This window comes from Ceratotherium simum, chromosome 6 (assembly GCF_057802395.1).
Source record: "Ceratotherium simum simum isolate JZ-2026a chromosome 6, ASM5780239v1, whole genome shotgun sequence".
Taxonomy (NCBI): domain Eukaryota; kingdom Metazoa; phylum Chordata; class Mammalia; order Perissodactyla; family Rhinocerotidae; genus Ceratotherium; species Ceratotherium simum.
This window is the reverse complement of record NC_141905.1, coordinates 88,525,045-88,544,455: the sequence shown is the minus strand read 5'-3', so window position 1 is coordinate 88,544,455 and position 19,411 is coordinate 88,525,045. Positions and strand designations below refer to the sequence as shown.

Here is a 19,411-nt window from a genome sequence, read left to right as displayed (position 1 = left end):
GCCAAATCCAGTGTTGTGAAGATGTCCTCATATGTTTTCATCTAAGAGTTTTGTAGTTTTAGCTCTTAAGTTTAGCTATTTCATGCATTTTGAGTTAATTTTTGTATATGGGCTTCCTCAGGGATGGTTTCTGTCAGATTCTTTTTCTCCTGTGAATGGGCCATACTTTTCTATTTCTTTATATGCTTTTTTTTCTGTCGAGAACTGGACTATCTGAGTATTATAATGTGGCAACACTGGAAAACAGGTTCTCCTACTCCTCAGGGATTTCTGATGCCTGCTTGTTGAGGGCTGGAGTTGTCCATTTATGCCTTTGCCAAGCTATTTTTTAAAACATGTATGTACTCCCTGTCAGTTTCAGTCCCGAAACTGGAGTTTCTGTGCCGGGGTCTCTGTGGTCAGTTAAGGAGAGCAGCATGTCCCTTCCGCCAGCACTTCTCAGTTGCTGTAAGTGTCTAATCAGGTTCCAGAATTCTGAAATAGTTGATCCCAATCACTCTTCCAGCTCAATGGCTGTTTTGGTGGAGGGACTGACCCCAAAGTCTCCTACGCCACCACTTTGCCTGACGTTCCCTCTGGTCTTGTATTTTTAAAGGCAGCCACATTTATAAATATTTTCCTTTATGGCTTCTGGACTTTGTATCTTGATTAGGAAGACTTTACCCATGATGAGATTATTCAAAACAAACAAATACAAAAACTCTCAAAAGTAGCCAAAATCTTTACAATAGTATGACCTCATTTATTTTTAATTTTTAAAAAATTTTCGTGTCTAACCTTTGAAGTCTCTGGAGTGTGTTGTGGTGTAGGGCGTGAGGAAGGGTCTGCCTCTTCCACGCGTGTTCCCTGTCTTGGTCGTGTCTCTGTCCCTCCTCATCACCCCCCATCCCATCTGCCCAAAAAGCAAGGAGATGACGAGCACAGCCCTGCTCCTTCTTCAAAAGCTAACGAGAGCATCGCCTCCTCTGGACACTCCGGCAGGAGGCACATCTTGGGAAAGTTTCTGAACACCATGAGATGCAGGCAAGCAGAGAAGCAGCTAGTCTGCAGGAGCTGAGGCAGAGCCCACATGAGAGCTCAGTGCGCCCGGCAAGTGGGGACCAGGAGGGCACTGTGAGAGCCAGTCCCGGGTTCTCTCATGGAGGCTGAGACAGGGAATGGTGGGCGCAAGGTGGACCCAGGTTGAATGTGCCGGGCTGGGGTGCCTATGGGACACTGAGGTAGAGAGGCCAGGAGGTGGAGAGCCGGGCTGGAGCGGGGGAGGTAGGTGTGCTTTTTTGGGTCACCAGCATGAGGGGATAGATTGCTGGAGCACTGGAGGGGCACATCCAGAAGGGAGTGTGGAGTGAAGAAGATGAGCCTTTCTCCTCCCACAGCAGCTCTGTTATCACAGACGGTCTTTTCTCTAGACCTCTGGTTCTCAGTGTGTGTTGGGGTTGAGAGACTCTGTCCCCTAGGAAACATTTGGCGATTTCTGGAGACATTTGTGGTTGTCACAACTGGGACGGGGTGTTGCTGCTGGTGTCTGGTGGGTAGAGACCAGGAATGCTGCTAACATCCTACAGTGCACAGGACAGCCCCCATGCCTCAACAAGAAGGATTCAGCCCCAAGGTTGTGCCACGGTTGAGGGTCCCTGCTTGAGAGCCCTGAAAACACCACCTGGGCTCGGGCTCCTCACCTTGCCATGAGCTGAAGTCTTGCATACCCTCCCTTCTCCTAACACTGCCGTGCAAGGAACCCCAATTCCCACTCCATCTTCAATTTTGAAAGAGTGTCAATGTCTGTAATGTCTCTTTTCTGGCCGAACCTCCTCACGGAGCCTGTGTGTGGTGAGAACTGCTGGCCCAGGTGGAGAACACATGCGGACTGACTGGCCTGCAGCCAGTTCTTGCTTAGAAAGCACTCAGTGGTCCCGTAGTGGCATGGTGTGCTGTGCAGGACTTGGCGTGGATGAGCTGCCAGTGGGAGGAGGCCACTAGAACGAAGATGCAAGGTGGGCTCGGGCAAGCTAGGAGCTCCCAGAACCTGACCCTCTCATCCTACCCTCAGCCCCACCCCGTACATTGAAAGAAAACCTATGCACATATGGGAATTAGAGCTGGTGACTGAGGCATTATTGGGATTCCAAACAGCACAGGTGGAGCATTGTCAGGCTTTGTAAAAAGGAGAGGTGCGGAGGGCTTCGCAGCTGTTGAAATTGATATCTTTTCCCGTAAACTCCACATTCATTAGGAAGGCGTTCTCATTGCAGAGCCTCCTCAGGAAGGACGCGAGTCAGAGCAGACGAGGGAGGCGGGGCGGTGGGTGGGGACATGGGGGCGCTCTGCGGAGCCCAGCCCCTGCACCTGCGCCCACACTGGGGCGATCTTGAGAGAGGTCTCCAGGGGATGAGGCACAGAATGAGAAGCAGGGCGAGAAGGCAGTTGTGATGCTAGGGAGCGTTTGGCAATCACTCAGCCTGTCAGGACTGAAATAATAATGCTCCAGAACCATCTTTATACTCATTTTTCCTCTTTCCCTTTTGGAGACAAATATGAAACACCGAAGCACCTTTTTACTTTTTCATTCTGAAAGCTCATCAAACATTTATAGGGCCAACCTCTTCAGGATGGAAACAGGGGACCCGTCTTCAAAATCAGTTTGGCTTTTTGAAGTAGACACGTAGTCAGCAGTGAAGTACATGGTGAATGCGGGAGAGATGTGATTATGCATTGCAGTGGACAGAGGAGGAAGCCAGGTCTCTCAGTTCCCTCACAAGAACGTGAAGGCAGACTCGAAATAGAAGGGCTTATCCAGGGCCTGCGTCCCGAGGTGCGAGAGGAGGGGTCAGGTGGATGCCTGCTTTCAATTCTCCATCCTTCCGACCCTCTGAAGGTCTAGCAGCCTCTAATGAGCAGTGGCTAGAGATGACTTCTCTGAATAAAAGAAAATCAGATTTCTCTTCTCTGAAACATAGAGGGAGTATACCAAGAGAAAATTAATAGGATTTGATAGCAATCTTTAAGGGAAATCTGTTTTCTTAATTTCCAGATGAGTCTGCTTGAAAGTGAGCGCTTCCTGGTGGTTTGCCAAAGCGAGGAGCGCTGACACCCAACCACATTAACTCGATTCTCTTTCAGCAGACCACAGCGATGGGTGGAGCTCTGAAGACGGCAGGGAAGACCCAAACGTGAAAACCAAGAGGAATCGGTAGGTGTCAATGTCCTTTCCTCGTGTGTCTTTCCTTAGAGGATAATTAGGTGTGGTTAAGAAAGAAAAGGCATCGTTTTGACTCTATTGATGGAGCAAAGAGCTGATTGAACTGCTGAGCAGATGGTGGGAGAGCTCAGGACTGCTCCGGGGCCCCACATATTGGGGCGCAGGTGTCTCAGTGGCTCCAGGCACCTCAGACACTGGGCAGCATCTGCCCTCCCCAGGCCTCCTTGGTGCCCACACACTTAGCCCTGGCCTTGCTTCCGGAGCCTTGAAGGAGTCGGCAGAGCCATCAAGGTGCCCCAGAGAGTGCCATGTGCTGGGTGAGGAGGTGGGTTTGGGGGTTCCAGCTCTGTCCCTTGTTTACTTTGTGACTCTGGGCAAAGTAATTCCACCGTGATCTCAGATTTCTCATCTGAGAAATGAGATTGCAGAAGCTCCTAGTGGCAGCTTGAGGAGACGCCTGAATGAGATGATGCCGTGTGACTTCCGGTTGCACTCAGAGAATGGAAGCTCTCCATCAGAGTTTGCCTGTTGCCATTTGGTTGTGGTGGGTGGAAGATCTGCCTTGCCTGTCAAGCCAGGGGGGTGATTGTTACCCCTTTAACCCCTCCAGTCAGGCCCCGGTCCGTGGTTGCTTTCATACTAAATTCCACACAAAGGGGTAAAATTTGCGGTCTAATTTCCCCGGCAGGAGATAGACGGAAGGCACGGTGTAGTTTCTGGGCACCATCTCTGGTGGGGGTTTGTCTAAAAGACGACCCACGAGGGGAGTGTCAAAGCCTGCTTCCCGAGCTCAAGTGGAGCCCGGCGTCCTGTCAGGACTGGCCCTGGCGCTGGCCCAGCAAGCATTCCATCCTGTACAGGTGCCCGTGTATCAGCCCTTCGTGGGACCCCTCAGGCCTGCGGCAAGAATCTGAATGCAGTTGTCAAGAGCATTGGCACTGTGCGTGTGTTCTATACAACAACGTGTCTCAGAAGACATATTACTTTTGCAGTAACAGATGTTTGCAGTAACGAAGGGAAATGCCATCTTGCCCATTCTCACCTCTTCACTCCTTACCCTGTGACTTCCAGGCAAAGGGCAGTGAGACAGAGAGAGGGAGAGAGAGGGAGAGAAGGCGCAGGGCCAGTGGGTGCCCGACAGCAGGGGAGTTGGGAATGGGTTCTCCTCTCCAAGTGACGCCCATGGGGCCATGAACCTGTAGAATTAGACCTGAGTGGGTTCATTAAGTCCTTTTATTTCAATACCTTTGGGACTTTTTCCGTTATACACCCCTTTAAAAATGATTTTAATGACCAAGCCCCAGGTATATTGTCATTTTAACTGATAACAAGCAGACACCACAGAATTTTCCAGAAACAATGCAGGGAAGGGTAAGCACTGTCTTCCCCAAGACAGGGAGGCATTCCCGGTGGGAGGCAGAGGTCTCTCTGAGGTGAAGGAGACCCAGGGCTGCAATGTGGCAGGGCCAGGGGCTCCCTGTGGCCCTGGAGTGAGGAAGCCCCCCACCTAGTCTCGCAGGCTTCTGTGCTCGTGCCCCCTCAAATCTTCTCCTTAGAAAGTCACTTTTTGTTGTCGAAGGACACTTGTGTGGGCCACAGAGGATGTACACGGGATGCCTTCGGTGAGGCAAGGGCTCCAGGAAAGGGAGTAAAATATTGTCTCTTTATACTTACTTTCAGAGCATGGACATCAGCTAAGCCAGTCTCCGTTGGTCTTTGAATGAGTGTGTGTGTGTGTGTGTGTGTGTGTGTGTGTATCTATCTATATATAGATATATATATAAAAGTTTAAAACCAAGATGAGCTTCCTGAGGCAGAAGAGAAATGGAAATCTAGCCATGATTGGATGAACTCTGAACTTGTGTAGGAGGGAAAGTTCGGTCGGATCCAGAGTAGCTGGGGTGTCTGCCTGCATCGCCCAGTTTCACCCTTTTCCTGTGGGACTGGCCTGGAGCTCTGAGCGGTTGGCATGAAAACACTAATTCCGGTTTCAATCACTGAATTGCTCCATAGATGAGCACTCGCTTTGGAGCAGACATGGAGGTTTTGGGTGAAGCTGCCCCGGTATTGGTGATGGTGCATTTTCCAGCGGCTTCCAGCCTGCAGATTCTGTGTGCGAGGAGAACGCTCAGGCTCACGGGCTCCCCTCCATGCCTGAGGCGTCACTGTCATGGGTGGTTCTGTTCTGCCACTGATCTCGGAGGAAAATGCTTCTGTGGTAGTTATGCTGCTGGACTGAGGATCTAGAATGTTCCATGAGTCCTGGTCATGCATTTATGAGCCAGTTTACACAAAGTGTGCCCCCTCTGCTTGGAAGCTTCACTTTCGTACAGTTTTTTCCAAAGCTCCCTCCACAGCACTGATCTGCGTGTCCCTTGCTCAGAGCTAATCACCCCAGGCTGGATGGTCCATCAGTGCCATCTTGACGTTTTTGTCCATTTTGGGAAGGCTCCTGTCAGAGTACTCCTCGGGCTCCTAATGGCTTATTTTGCCTATTTTTATTTAGTGGACTCCGGCATAAATAGTAAGACAACAGGCTTCCAGGGAACCTGCTGAAATCAGTTCGTTTTGACCTACCCTTTTTGTCTAAATAATATAATTTTTCCTCATCAAAAATCACTTAAAATCCTCCTGCCATGTATGACTCATCAGCAGTCATATAATGACATCAAAGACATGAGGACACAAACTACAATGATTATTTTAGACACTGCTCTCTACTCCCTACATCTCTCAGGTACCCTGGCACAATTCATACACATTTTGAACGTTCTCACACAGATGGAATTAAATCAATTGTGCAAATAATTCAGGTCCAAATGATACTTTTCCTAAAATTCCCTGGGAAGAGAAATATGTCATAATGACAAGCTTTCAAATTACTAAAATATTTTAAAAGACCTGGTGAGTGCCGTTTCAGATAGATGGTGATTTTCCATTTAATGGAATGTGTTCGTGATGCGTGATCCCTGGGACCGGGAAATTGATTGTTTGCCTTTTCCCGTTTAGTGCAGCGCCTGGAGGTTCTGCCAGTTTCTGAAGTGTACATCTTTTTATAGTTCAGACCTGCGTTTCACATGTGCTGTCTATTTTAAGAAGTTAGGATTTATTTCAAATAATGGCATTGAAGGCTTCAGTGAAAGCGTGTCATTTGGTTTAAAAATCAGGATGAGATTATCCACAAAACACATTGGAGAAGAACTTGCCAGTGATCTGTATGGCTTGTAGCCCCTTCACGAAGTGCCAGCTTTTGCCAGTTGATGGGCGGGGGGATTCCTGTTAAATTAATGGCTTTCCACAGCATGAAAGAGGGAAACTGCTCTTTCATGTTGTCAATTATCGTTGACCCCACAGCTTAGGAAACCTATTTAAGTTTGCATGATGTTTGGTGTAGATTTCTTGTATTGTGGCTGCCCAAAAGAAATCTCTTGGTGTGGAATATTGTTTATTGTGGTCATTTGTGAACTTTGGGGATGCCCAGTGGATGACCTTGTATGTAAGTGATAAAGTTGGTCTTGTACCGCCAACTCTTTTTTTCTTTTTTTTGGTCAGGAAGATTGGCCCTGAGCTAACATCTGCCAATCCTCCTCTTTTTGCTGAGGAAGACTGGTCCTGGGCTAACATCCATGCCTGTCTTCCTCCACTTTATATTGGATGCTGCCACAGCATGGCTTGCCAAGCCGTGCGTAGGTGTGCACCCGGGATCCGAATCGGTGAACCACAGGCCACCGCAGTGCAGCGCGCACACTTAACCGCTTGGGCAACTGGGCCGGCCCCTGTACCGCCAACTCTTAACATCAAGTAGGGTGCTTTGTTGGGGTCATATAGAGCTTTGGGTGGAGACCCAAGAGTATGGAATCAGCAAGAAGTGCCCCGGGGGTCATTCTTCTGCTTTCCTCAAATATGTCCTCTATTATTCTCCTCTTGGCAAACCAAGGTGGCCAAGGCATGCCCAAAACATGTCTTCTGGACAGGGCTGGGTCTTTAAGGACTTTTGGGGTAGCCTGAGGAGGAAGTCTCCATCCCCAGTGCCCATACATGACCCTGAGCGGTCCTCACAGAGCTGTTAGGCTATGATCTGTCTACCTGCAGTTCTGCACCCAACCTGGGGGCAACCTAGGGCAGGGAGCATCGATCTAGAACAGAAGAAGAACACCACCACCCAAAAGACAACAAAAGCCCACTTTAATGTCTGAGGTTTTGCAGCTACTCCCCCTGAGACTGACCCCAAGTCAAGCCCACACCTAGAGAGAGTCAACTGTGGGGGAAGAAAATACTCTTTTTACAATCAGAAAGCAGCTGATCCCTGGTGCAAGGCGTATAATGGTCACTGAGTGTGTGCAGCGAGGAGGGCCAGCACGCCATGCCTCTGTTCTCACATGCAAGTGTGAGATGAGCCCCATTCCCTTCCACATACATGACTTCTAGAATCCCAGAAAGATTAGCTACTGAGAAAGTGACAGCATTGCTCCTTTGAAATGCTGTAAGATAATGCTAGAAAATATGTGGACTCCAAATTAAGATTGCTGTAGAATTTTATCTTTAATTTGTCCTTAGATAACAAGCGAATGATCTGCATTCCAATGTCGGCACCGGAGTCGCGTTTTCCTCTCCAGGGGACAAGATAGGACGGTGTATGTCTCTTTGTGGTCTTTGACATGCATGGAAAACACATTATTAACATCCACATACCTTTTAAGTTATTCGTTGTACATAATTCATGACTTTAGTTGATTAATTGGTTCTGTATAGAAGCCTGTGGTTTTGTGAACAGTATTGTGTCTGTGCCTCATGTCATGAGGGCAGCCCACTGAGGACGCCTCATTGATATCTGCCTGTGAGAAGACTGAGGGCCCAGGCAGTAATTTGTCATGGGATTTCAATTTGTCTTTTTAGATTGAAACACAGATATTCTCTGGCTTTTATTTTCTCTTCAAAAAGGATGATGAAACTTATGTCTTTCTGAGAGTAGAGACCAGGTATCAACATTAATGATGAGACCCCTGCGTCACACCCCTGAGTACTACATGTGGACCCAGCAGGTGTTATTTCCTCGAGTTGGGGTGAACAGGCAGAGTTCTCTTTCCAGCTTCCATGATGCTGTTCATTCACATGGAGATAAATCTGAAATCTGACCATGAGGAGGCCAATCTAGAACTGGTTCTAGAGCACTTGACCTCAGAGTTGTCATCACTGGTTCTTTTTCAGACCTCTCAGCCTGCCTTTCACTGCCCGTGACTCTGTTGTTCAGTAAGCACTTGACGTCCAGCTGTTGTCACATGTTTTCAGGCAGCAGGTGCAAAGGGGGGCTGGTTAGGCATTCCCGGGGACCTTGCTTGCTGACAGCAGGCACATGAACTCTGACGTGACACCAGGATGTCAGTCATAGGTCTGCCCTCCTTTGCCTGAGAGAGGGGCCTGTTGCATAATCTTCTTCCATGAAGGGTCCATTCCTGTAGTCGAGAGCACACCCAAATGTCCAATGTTTGCTGGGGAACCTGGGGGCCTTCCCAGCCTCTGGATGAGTGTCTAAGTCCAACACAGTGCCCACCCACAGGGAGGTCCTTCTCCGTGCCTGTGGAGCAGCAGCAGGTCGCTCCCAAATGGAAAGATAAGAGACCTTGTCTCACCTCCAACCCCGAGGTTCTGGCCCACTAATTCATCAAATGCTAAGCACCTACTGTACGCAGTGCATTGCGTGCCAGGTTCCCAGTGCGATCCAGGCCGTACATGTCTGGGAGCTTCCCATGCTCCCAGACTGTCTGATGGGGTGGAAACTATCTGGAACAGTGTGAGGCCCACGTCTCCTGCCAACTGATGGTGCAAAAGAAGGCTTTGCCTTTCCACGAAAGGTCATAGCCTGGGGAAGGCAGGCAAAGTGGGTGGATGAACAAATAAACGGCCACATTAGCAGGTTGTAACGAATGCCTGCCCCTCCCCCATGTATCAAGTCCTCTCTTTCAGGCACGCATTGAACAAATGTCTATTGCCACACATTGTGTGCAGGGACCCAGGGACACACAGCCAATTGGATGTCATTTCATGTCTCTGGCAGCTCTAGCCCAGAAGAAAAGGGGTATTCATGCTATGTCCGATGATCACAGTAGGATGTGCTCATCTCCAGCATCCTGAGATGCAGTACTCTTGGGTGAATTGTCTTCTCTCATGGGCTTCGAGCACTCTGGTGCCAGCTTGTTGTAGCAGAAATGTCTCCACTTCCCGCCCTATTTCCCATTGTGTCACTACTCCTGTTCTAGCCCTTGGTTCTTGAACTTGCAATCTGTCGTTCCCACCCTGCCGAAGCTCCCTAGCCCATGATAAACCACGACTGAGTTGCAGCCCCCTCCCACCTTGGCACAGGGACCTCCTGCCGTCCCCACACTGGTGCCGGCACACTGATCGATTCTGGTCCCTCTGTGGGTGCCTAGCCTCTCCTTGGGGTCTCTGGGTGCATGGCAGGAGCAGCAGCTACTGTTTGATTTGAGTTCCTGCCCTGGATGGGAAGGCCCGGGGGTCAGGTCTTAGAAAGTCCCATCAACGCTAGAGTGTTGCGTCCCCATCTATGTTGTATCCCGTGATAAAGCAGCTGGAGGTCTTTTTACAAGGCCATGTGACCATGAGGCAATCAGGGAGGTAATGTGTGGGAATGGAAGAGGAATCGAGAAAGAGGGAGCTGGAGGAGATGTGTGGGATCTTGGGTTCACGCTCTCCTTCTCTCCCTCCACCACTACAAGCCCCCAGAGTCCTCCTCAGGCTAAGACAGCCAAGGGCAGCAGAGTCCTGGCCTCTCCAACATCACCAGAGCACTCCTCTGCGCTGAGGGCTGTCTGGCTCCCGTCTGCGCTCCAGACTAAACTGTCCCCGGAGATGGTCTTTGATCTTAGAAGACAATTTTAATTTCCAACTCTTCTCTGAAATTCTGACTTTAGAATTTTCTCTTTTAAATGGAATTTGAGGAATTTCCTATCCTCAGAACTCTTTCCACCCCGCTGACCATCATGTGCTCAGGGCGGCTGTCCATAATGAGAAGCTTCACAGCTATTGTTTCTCACAAAATGCAGCTTACTTTCCACAGGAATGAGCAACTGAACGTCAGAAACCTGGGAATGGTGACTCAAATTACAGTTATGATTTCTGAAATCACTGCAGCTGTTTGAAGTGGAAATATGTTTTCTGAGTCACCAGAGAGCGAGTGAGATGGACAATGTGCAGCCTGCATGCCGGGCACTCACTAGCATGCCCCATGTGCCTACTTTCCAGAAAGTGGGCCCATCCTCAGCAGTCTTCCCATTTGGTCAAGTTAATCCTCATTTGCTGTGTGATTATGGTTCGCCAGAGGTCTGATGCCTGTCCCCGTGGAGATATAGACATCGCCAAGCGGTAGAGTGCATCTCACCCCAGCCTCACCACTCTCTTCACGAGACCGATTGTCAAGAATTTTGGCTCATTCTGTTACCCCCTGGAGGTGTAAATGTGTACATTTACACATTTGGAGGCAGTTTTTCCTCTTGTCTCCTGTGAAAAAGAATGTATTTGCCCTACGCTTGCCATAATTAATAGGTTAACTCTGTTCGATCTGATGATTACTTCTATTGTAAAGAATGCTCAGCTTGATGGAGGCAGGTAGAGATGGTTCACTGACCAAAGGGCAACTTTTGCTGCTACAGGGACGGGAGAGGGAAGCAGGGTATTTGGTCCTGAAGAGGGTGGACTAGGATGGGAGCTTTGCTTTCAAGACAGGGAGAAGCCAAAGAGGAATGATTGTGTGAGGAGCAAGCACAGATTAGGTAAATTCAAAAGGCCCAGTTGAGATGATTTCTAGTAAAGCAAAGAGGTCTAAATATGAAGGGAGGGAAGACAGACAGCTTGAGGTGGCCCGTGTTTATCTGGCTATCAGACACTGTGCTGGAAAAGGCCCAACACAATGAAGATGACCCGGTATACCCAACTAAAAAGTCATAGTCAATTTACCTATTTTTAACTTTTTAATTTGGAAAAGTTCAATATAAAAAATGGAACAGAATATTTAACCCCACATGCACCTTTCCCAGCTTCAACAATTATCTCACGGCCAACATTGTCCATCTCTAGTCCATGCCTGCCCCGCTCAGATTATTTCTAAACAAACTCCAGGTATCGTATAAATTTCATTTGTAAATACTTCAGGACACATGACTAAAATATAAGGATTTTAAAAATATAACCATAGTTACCCCTAAAGAAACAAACAATAATTCCCTAATATTATCGAGTAGCCTCCCAGACGTTGTTCAAATTCCCTTGATTGTTTTATTTTCTCTTACAATTTTACTTTTCAAATCAATATCCAAATTAGGTTTGCACGTTGCACTCTGTTGATCTCTCCCCCAAGACTATTTTAATCTGTAGGTTTCTCCTCTCCCGATCCAATGTTTTTTTCTTCATTTGCTTTTAAAGAAATCAGAATTTCTTCTCAACTGCAGAGTTTCCCATAGTCTGGGTATCACTGTGGTGTGCTTTAACGGGTTCTTCTCTCCCCTGTAGTTTCTTCAAGTCTGTAGTCAGATCAGGAGGCTGCATCAGATTCAGATTTGATTAGTGTTTTGGCAAGAACGCTTCATAGCAGCACTGAGTTCCTTCCACCAGGAGGCACATTGTATCTGGTCGGCTGTCTTTTTTGTGATGTGAGCAGCTGAGTTCCTTAGATCCATTGTTTCTCTAAGGATGGTTCAATGCTAATATTATAATCCTATCATTTAATTTGCATTTATTAGCCTGACTACTTTTATAAAAAGAAACGTCCTCATAAACTATTTGGTTCCCTTAAGGTACAGTTCAAATAGAAAACACAGGATAAATGCTTGATGCTTTCTCTTTAATACTGATTTCAAATTATCATGTTGGTTCTCAAGCATCCTCCAAAGTTGACGAATTCATGTTGAATTCCTGGATGTAAGCCTCGTTGATGTGCTTCAATCCATTTTAGTTACTAGTTTTATCCTTTAAAAGACAATAGAGTATGTCTCTGTCTTGGTGATCCTTGGTTAATTATTCCGGGTATGAGGTACCTTTTCAGAATGTAGGTGAATGTCTTTTTCATAGAAGGAGATTTTTCTTGAATTATTTTTGGTATTTGTTCTATCTCATTGCTTTGAGTTTCCTTATTGACGACTCCATGTCTCCTGTTTGGTTCATCTTTGCTTTTCTGCTGTATCACATTCTTTTGCATCCTTTTTGTATTTTTCCTTTTTGCTTTTTGATTTTTCCTCTCCTTCTCATCTTTTATTAGTCTTAAGGCATTATTTATGGCATTTATTCTATTCATGTTTGTGCACCTTCTGGTTTATTCTTCATTTCTGATTTTTTTTTCCTTTATTTCTAATTTCTTGGATTGCTCAGATGTCTTTTCAAATATTTCTTTGATCCAATATCCTTTATTTCCCCCTGAATTTGTCTATTCCGACATGTGCTCTTATTTTATAGCATTTTCTACCATTTTCTTTGAAAACTTTAGCTCGTTTTCAACTAGTAAGTTAATATTTGCATCAGTTTCTTGGGCTGTCTTGTTGCTTCTTCTACCAGTGGAATTTTTTGTGGGCATTATTCTCACTGCCCTCTTACTGACTCTGTGACTCGTAGTAATTAGACTATGACCATTGTCTGTAGTTGGAGTTTAAATGGAGGGTGGTGAGGGGAGGGTGGCCGAGGGGACAATCCTGGTTTCTCGGCTCTGGACTCCCTCTTCTCTTGCTGTCGTGGAGTGTGAATATGCCCTGTGTTTGGAGGTCTGTCCACTGTGCCCCTCCACTTTTACAGGGGCCTTCCCTTCCCTTTCCTCGGTGTCTCTGTCTCATTTAGATGATGCTCACTCCAGTAGCTCTTTGCATTTATCCCGGGCTTTATCCTGGAAGGGACCCTCAGTTCACAGGCCCGGCTGCCCCACCTGTCCAACCTCTTTGGGCCACCTTGGCCCCTCTGAAGTTTGGAGCCTAGAGGGCCCCTCAGTCTTCAGTGTCTTCTCCCCGATCAGCCCGCTCAGTAGCCGCAGCCCCGTGGTTGCCACTCAACCTGGGGCCGTCACGGACTTACTGGGCTCAGGGCTTTGGGACGTGCCCCTGCCACCTCTCCACTTCCTCAGGCGGTCCCCAATCCTCCAAGGACCTGGTGGTGCCCGTGGGCCGCTGTGCCCACTCACAGTGTGAGTTTTCAGGATGCCTCGCCCTTGGGTTTGTGGAGATGTTGTCTGTGGCTTTTTGTTCTGTTATTTGAATATCTCCATCTGCGTTTGTGTGAGGATTTGGGGAGACTGAAAAACCTTCATCTGCCTTTGCTTTATTTAGCATCATGAGGTTCATTTTTGTTTTAAATCTCAGAATGTCTTAGAGTCCTGTGTCCAAAGATGTATCCGATTGGGCCAATATGTTTCCTCTAATGTCCCCAAAAGTGATTTCTGGAGGCAGCAAGTAGAGGCAGGAGGGTGGTTTTGTTGTTGTTGTTGTGATGTAGAGGATGAAGCAGCCTCTGAGAGCCACACCCTAAATCCTCCAACCTGAGGGCTCAGCCAGGCCAGCTCCTCAGGCCGCGCGTGCTCAGGACTGAGCTCCTGGTAACCTCACAGGTGCAGCCAGGAAACCCGCAAAAGGAGCAGTGTGAACCCGACGCTGGCGGGACTCGGCCTGGTGTCGCCGGCGCTGACGCCGTGTGATCATAGGTACTGGTGCTCTGAGACCACAGCGTGAGCTCCCAGATAAGGACACAGGTCCGGTGAGGTGCTCGACGGCGTTCCTTCTGACTTCACCAAGACAGGCGCTGCAGACAGGACCCACGTGGCTCCTCGCAGAGCCGTGTCGTACAACAGGCACTCTGGTCAGGGCCTGCCCTGTCAACAGCAAACCTGACCTGTTTCTGGGGACTCCAAGAGCCCGAGATGCCCACTGGGGTCCACTCCTGCTGGGAATAAGACCATCTGCTGTTAGCAACAGGACACCTTTCAACAGGGGCTTCCCCACCGAGGAACCACGGCCTCTGGGATGCGGGTGGTGGCCTCTGCGCTGACCAGTAAACCTGCAGCTGGCAGACCCTTCAGGCCTTCCAAAGGCCCTTGCCAACTGGGCCCTCAGCTCAGTGGGAGGCCCAGGATGGCTGTAGCTCCTGATCCCATGGTCTCATTCTGTCCCCTCCACCCAGCATGTCTCCTGGCTCATAATTGGCATGCCACAACCATGTGGGCAGAAAGGGATGGGTGAATGTGGTCATACCGCCATGGAGGGGTCTGCCTGGCCTCAGTAGGGCTGGGAATGACTTTGGTGATTCCCAAGGCCCCTTCTTGGCGGATGTCATCAGGCCAGAAGGACTGCCCACATCAGGTGTCAGAGGGTGGGGGCAGGGCAAAACCTGCAGGGGTGAGAAGAGCAGAGCAGGAGTGGGCACGAGGAGGTTTGTCAGGCGGTCGGTGGTCAGTCAGGCAGAGCAGGGGGACAGTGAGGCCATTGCTAGGAGACAGGTACCCGAGATCCTGGAGCAGCCCAGGCCCCAGCCTAGAGCCCAAGTCCTGCTCCTCCAGGCAGAAGTGGTGTCCCTGCCCATCCTAGAGCCCTCGTCTCAGCGTGCTGGGCAGCACCACTACGCCATAAGGGCAGGGAGCTGCTATTCCCTCTAAGCTCCCATGGCTCCTCGCCCCAAGCTGTTGGGACCAGTGCCAAGGCCCCCAGCCAGGATCTTGCCCATGGCTGTGACTCCATCCAGGGGAGGCATCCTCCTCAATATCTCCATTGGCTTCAGATCCCAACCATCCACATGAGAAGGGCAATGCGGGCAGAGTCAGTGCCCCGGCACCCCAGCTCCTCCCAGGGACCCGGGGCAAACCCTGAATGATGTGCCATTCTTCCGACAGCGGCTAGAGGCATGCTTCCACACTGCAGCATTGGGGCTAGAAACTCAAGAATACAGATCTTTCAACGTTTGCCTCTTGTGAAGACCATTTGTTACAACTATACGATAGAATGTCCGAGCCCCACAAGCAAAGAGAGTCACGGAAACTCTGATTCCTGCAAAATTTCATGTTGTGTCTAATACCAGAGTTACAGTCTGGCAGTATTTTGATGATAAATTCCCAGCCCTCTTTGCTGAAAGAAAGAACAGATTCTTCCCATCTATTAAATCAAATCAGAGATGAGATGTCACCCAGCTGAACAGAGGGCACGTCAGTGTGAAAGTCCAGATTCAAAGGCAGGTCTGTCAAGATCAAACTTTTAATTAATGCCCGACATTCTGCCTCCTGATATCATCCCTACAATGCAGTTCTTCCTCTTCTTCTTCTCATTTTGAGGGTAAAGAAGCGGGGGCTTGGAGAGGTTAATGAAAGTCCGGACGGACAGTTATTGTGAGACATGCAATCGGCTCCAGTCCTGCCTGAGTCCTCCAGTCCTGCTCCCAGCTCCTCTGCACTGCACAGACCATGGAGAATTTACCAAATAACCTTGTTTTATAAATTCCTTTGACGACTCTGCTCAGTGAGAACAGCCGCACTTTGAGAAGACTTACAAAAATGTGTCGGTTACATCCTGGACAAATTCTGGGAGGATCGCTCGGAAGGGCACCATGCCGCAGCGCCAGCACAAAAGCCGGGATGCGGATGCCGCAAGGAGTCTGAAGACCGTGGCAAGCTGTTCTCTTCACAAGGCAGGCCCTGGGACCCCACTGCATTTGGTGTGTCTCCAAGGAAATCACAAGGAACACACTCAACCACACCATCTAATTGAGCATTTCTTCACTGCTTTTGGGGCGTGAAGCACAGTGCCTCGCGATGGAGATGAGCACGTGTGCAAGCCCTGTCGCTGCCATCAGGGACTCGCCCAGCAATTACAGACGCAGATCCAGAAGTGGGTCTAACAAAAACATCGTGTGTCTCGCCTGCCCGCTGCAGGAACACGGGGCTCTGGGAGCAGGAGAAAATGGCTCAGTCACTCAGGGTGGGACATGACCTCCCAGGGGGATGGCCAGGTGACCAGACTTGTGAGTGGACAAGGGGCAGGCAGAGCAGTGGAGGAAGAAGCATTGTGGTCAAGGCACAGAGGTGTGAGTGATGAAGGCACGAGGCATGCGGATCGGCTTGGTGAAAGACGAGGACCTAGGAAGCACATGGTCCTTCTGCCAGGCTGTCTACAGGAGGGAGGGCTGTGTGCTGAGGACATGAGACGAGGGTGCAGACCCACTCACTGGCCCTGGGATGCTGCCACCACAGAGGGACATGGGTGACACCCCAGGTGGGCTGTGGGCAAGCAGAGGCGTGTTCTGGGGAGTTGAGACTTCTTTGCATAAGCCAAATGTGAATGTTCCAGAAAAACCCCATGAGCCTGGGTGATCACTCCTAGGAGAGTGATGTTGGTGGCGGAGCTTTCTGGACTGGGCTGGAAATGTCACACCCAGGGAATCTCGGGTTCCTGATGTCCAGCCTGGCATCATTGCCTCTCACGTTGACAAAACCTGGAGACACTCCTCAGGGACATGGCACTTGCTTTCCCAATGAGGATAGACCTTGTTATGGGTTTAATTGTGTCCCCACAAAATTCATAAGTTGGAGTCCTAGCCCCCAGAACCTCAGAATGGACCTTGTTTGGAAATAGTGTCCTTGCAGATGTAATTAGTTAAGATGAGGTCGTGAGGGGGGGTCCTAATCCAGTATGACTGGTGTCCTTATAAAAGGGGAAATTTGGACCCAGACACACACACAGGGAGAGAACACCATGGAAGATGAAGGCAGATTGTGGGGTGTTGTATCTACAAGCCAAGGAACGCTACAGATGCCAGCAAACCCCCAGGCCCCTGGGGAGAGGACTGGACCAGATTCTCCCTCACAGCCTGGGGAAGAGCCAGCCCTGCTGAGGCCCGATCTCAGACTTCTGGCCTCCAGATTATGACACAGTACATTTCTGTTGTTTAGGCGCCGCACTCTGAGGTATTGTCACAGCAGCCCTGGAGGCTAACCCAGGCGCCCCAGAGCGCAGGCTTCCATGGCCAGGCCCGTGTTCTTGAGTCCTGGCTGAGTCCATAACCTGTGGGGTCTGCACTAACTCTGGCAGGTGGGACGCTCGTGATGGGGGGGAGTGTGACTGGAATCCACAGATGTCAACGTCTGTGTGACCTGGGCAAGGGGCCTGCCCTCACAGCTGAGTTCTCTCTCTGTGAAGTGTGAGTAAGAGGAGCACATATTGCAGAGAGCTCAGCGAGCGGCGCACGAGAAAACACTGCTCGCTGCACAGCAGTGGCTGCGATTATCAGTTACCTCAAATGCCACCCTGCTGACTGTGCCGACGAGCCCACGAGGAACGGCTGCCAGGGCCAGCAGTGCACCTGGCCTGGAGTGGACGTTGACGAGGAGTGAAGGTCATTCCCTGTCCTGTGGTGGAGCTCAGGGGACTGTGAATTGAGCTGCATTTGTGAGGGCGGGAATAGAACACCAACACCTCTTAGATGGGCCTTCCACAGCCCAGAGCCAGGTAATGGAGCCCCTAAAACACGGCCTTGGAGATACGTCAGAGGTCAGATGCACAGATGGGATGGCCAGCCAGGGACCAAAGACCACAGCATCACATGCAAACCTGCATCAACCTTGTGATGTCGACAGGGCAGAGGAAAGCAGTGACTCTGTCTGTAATGCGATGAGAGAGATTCCCATCACCACACTCCTGAGAGCTTCCATTAGGGACGTGGGATCGTTTTGCATTTGCTTCCCCGGTTAATGCCATCCTTCCCTTCAGGCGGCGTCCGTCCTCGCATGCCCCACCTGGGATAATGAATAATTTTGAAAAGCACATCAAGGAAATAGGCACTCAGGAATCGTTTCACGTCCAGGAAAATATTTCTGAAACACGTCTGGGAAGACGCGGCTGGCGGGCCTCAGCTCTGCGGGGCCTTGACAATAAATAACCATGTGCTCCAGACGAGGTGCAGCGTGGCAGGGAACCCCGTGCCAACTGTGGGTTCCCTGGAGTCTGCTGGGAGCTGCCTCTGGCCCTCACACCTAGGGGAGCCCTTGGTCAAGGAGGAGGAGGAGCAGAGACAGAGCAACGAGTCAGGAATCAGGGCAGTGGGGACCGCAGGACACCCACTCTGCTCTGAGCCCTCCAGGCTCACCATTTCCCTCGGAGTCACAGGCCACGTCCCTCCTGTGACTGAGGAGACCCAGGGTCCTGGCCCCTCGCCGTCCTCTGAGTGCTGCCCATTCACACACTGTGCTCCTGCCTCACTGGCCTCCTCGTAGCTGTCTCTGGAACATTCTAGATGCTCCCACCTTAGGGCCTCTGCACAGCTGAACCCTGGGCCTAGAATGCTTTTTTCTCAGATGTGCCCAGGGCTCCTTCACCTCCCTCCAGGATTTGCTCACAAGCACCCTTTCCAGGAGGCTGCCCTGACCTCCAGGGGCATCCTGCATCTGGCCTGCCCGTGTGATGGCCCCAGACCCTCCCTCACCTGGGTTTGTTATTAAATTTCCTAAACAGGTAACATCTTTGAACACACCACCTAATTTGCTTATTTAGTAGGGTTCATTCTTTGTTACTCTCTGTCCCTCCCCCAGCAGGTGAGCCCCAGGCGGCAGGGGCCTCGTATCCCCCTGCAGGCACCAGCAGACCTGTGCTGAGGGGGGACACGTGCGCCCCTCACAGGCCCTTCCACGTCAGTGATCCTGGCTGAGCCGCACAACCGCGTGGCAGGGTCCGTGCGTGACGGTGAATGATCCGCGGGGCTCAGGAGCCACACAGGCTGCCCTGGTGCCCGAGGGCCTCACGCAGGCCCTGGGTAACGCCTGCTGGATGGAATTAGAACACAAATCGGACCTACCCTCTGACCACAATTCTCTGACGCTAACCTGGTGTCCTACAGTTCGGTTCTGACGCTGACCACCGAGTTAGTGCAGAGCCCACAGGTGAAGGACTCAGTCCCTGAGCGGGGGACGGCCCCGCTTCAGTCGCCAGCCACAGGTGGGGTCCCAGGCCGCCCACACCTCTGCTTTCCTTGGCTCCCTTCAGTTTTGATAATTCGCCAGAATCACTCACAGAGCTCAGGCGTGTGCTCGACTGAAGACAGCAGTTTATTATAACGGGTACAACTCAGGAACAGCCAGACGGAAGAGACGCACAGGGTAGGTCCGAAGGGTCCAGAGCACAGGAGCCCCTGTCAGGGAGTCAGGATGCCTCCCTCCTGGTCCACCGATGTGCTCACCAGCCAGGAAGC

General features: G+C 50.3%; 1 protein-coding gene across 1 annotated transcript in view; it reads left to right on the top strand.

Annotated features, from left to right (window-relative positions):
• TCERG1L (transcription elongation regulator 1 like) overlaps window positions 1–19,411 on the top strand; it is a 219,960-nt gene that overhangs the window by 174,706 nt on the left and 25,843 nt on the right. The window contains exon 8 of the mRNA XM_004438862.3: window positions 3,121–3,190. Within this exon, the coding sequence (XP_004438919.2) occupies window positions 3,121–3,190 (70 nt within the window). The remainder of the gene's footprint in view (window positions 1–3,120; window positions 3,191–19,411) is intronic.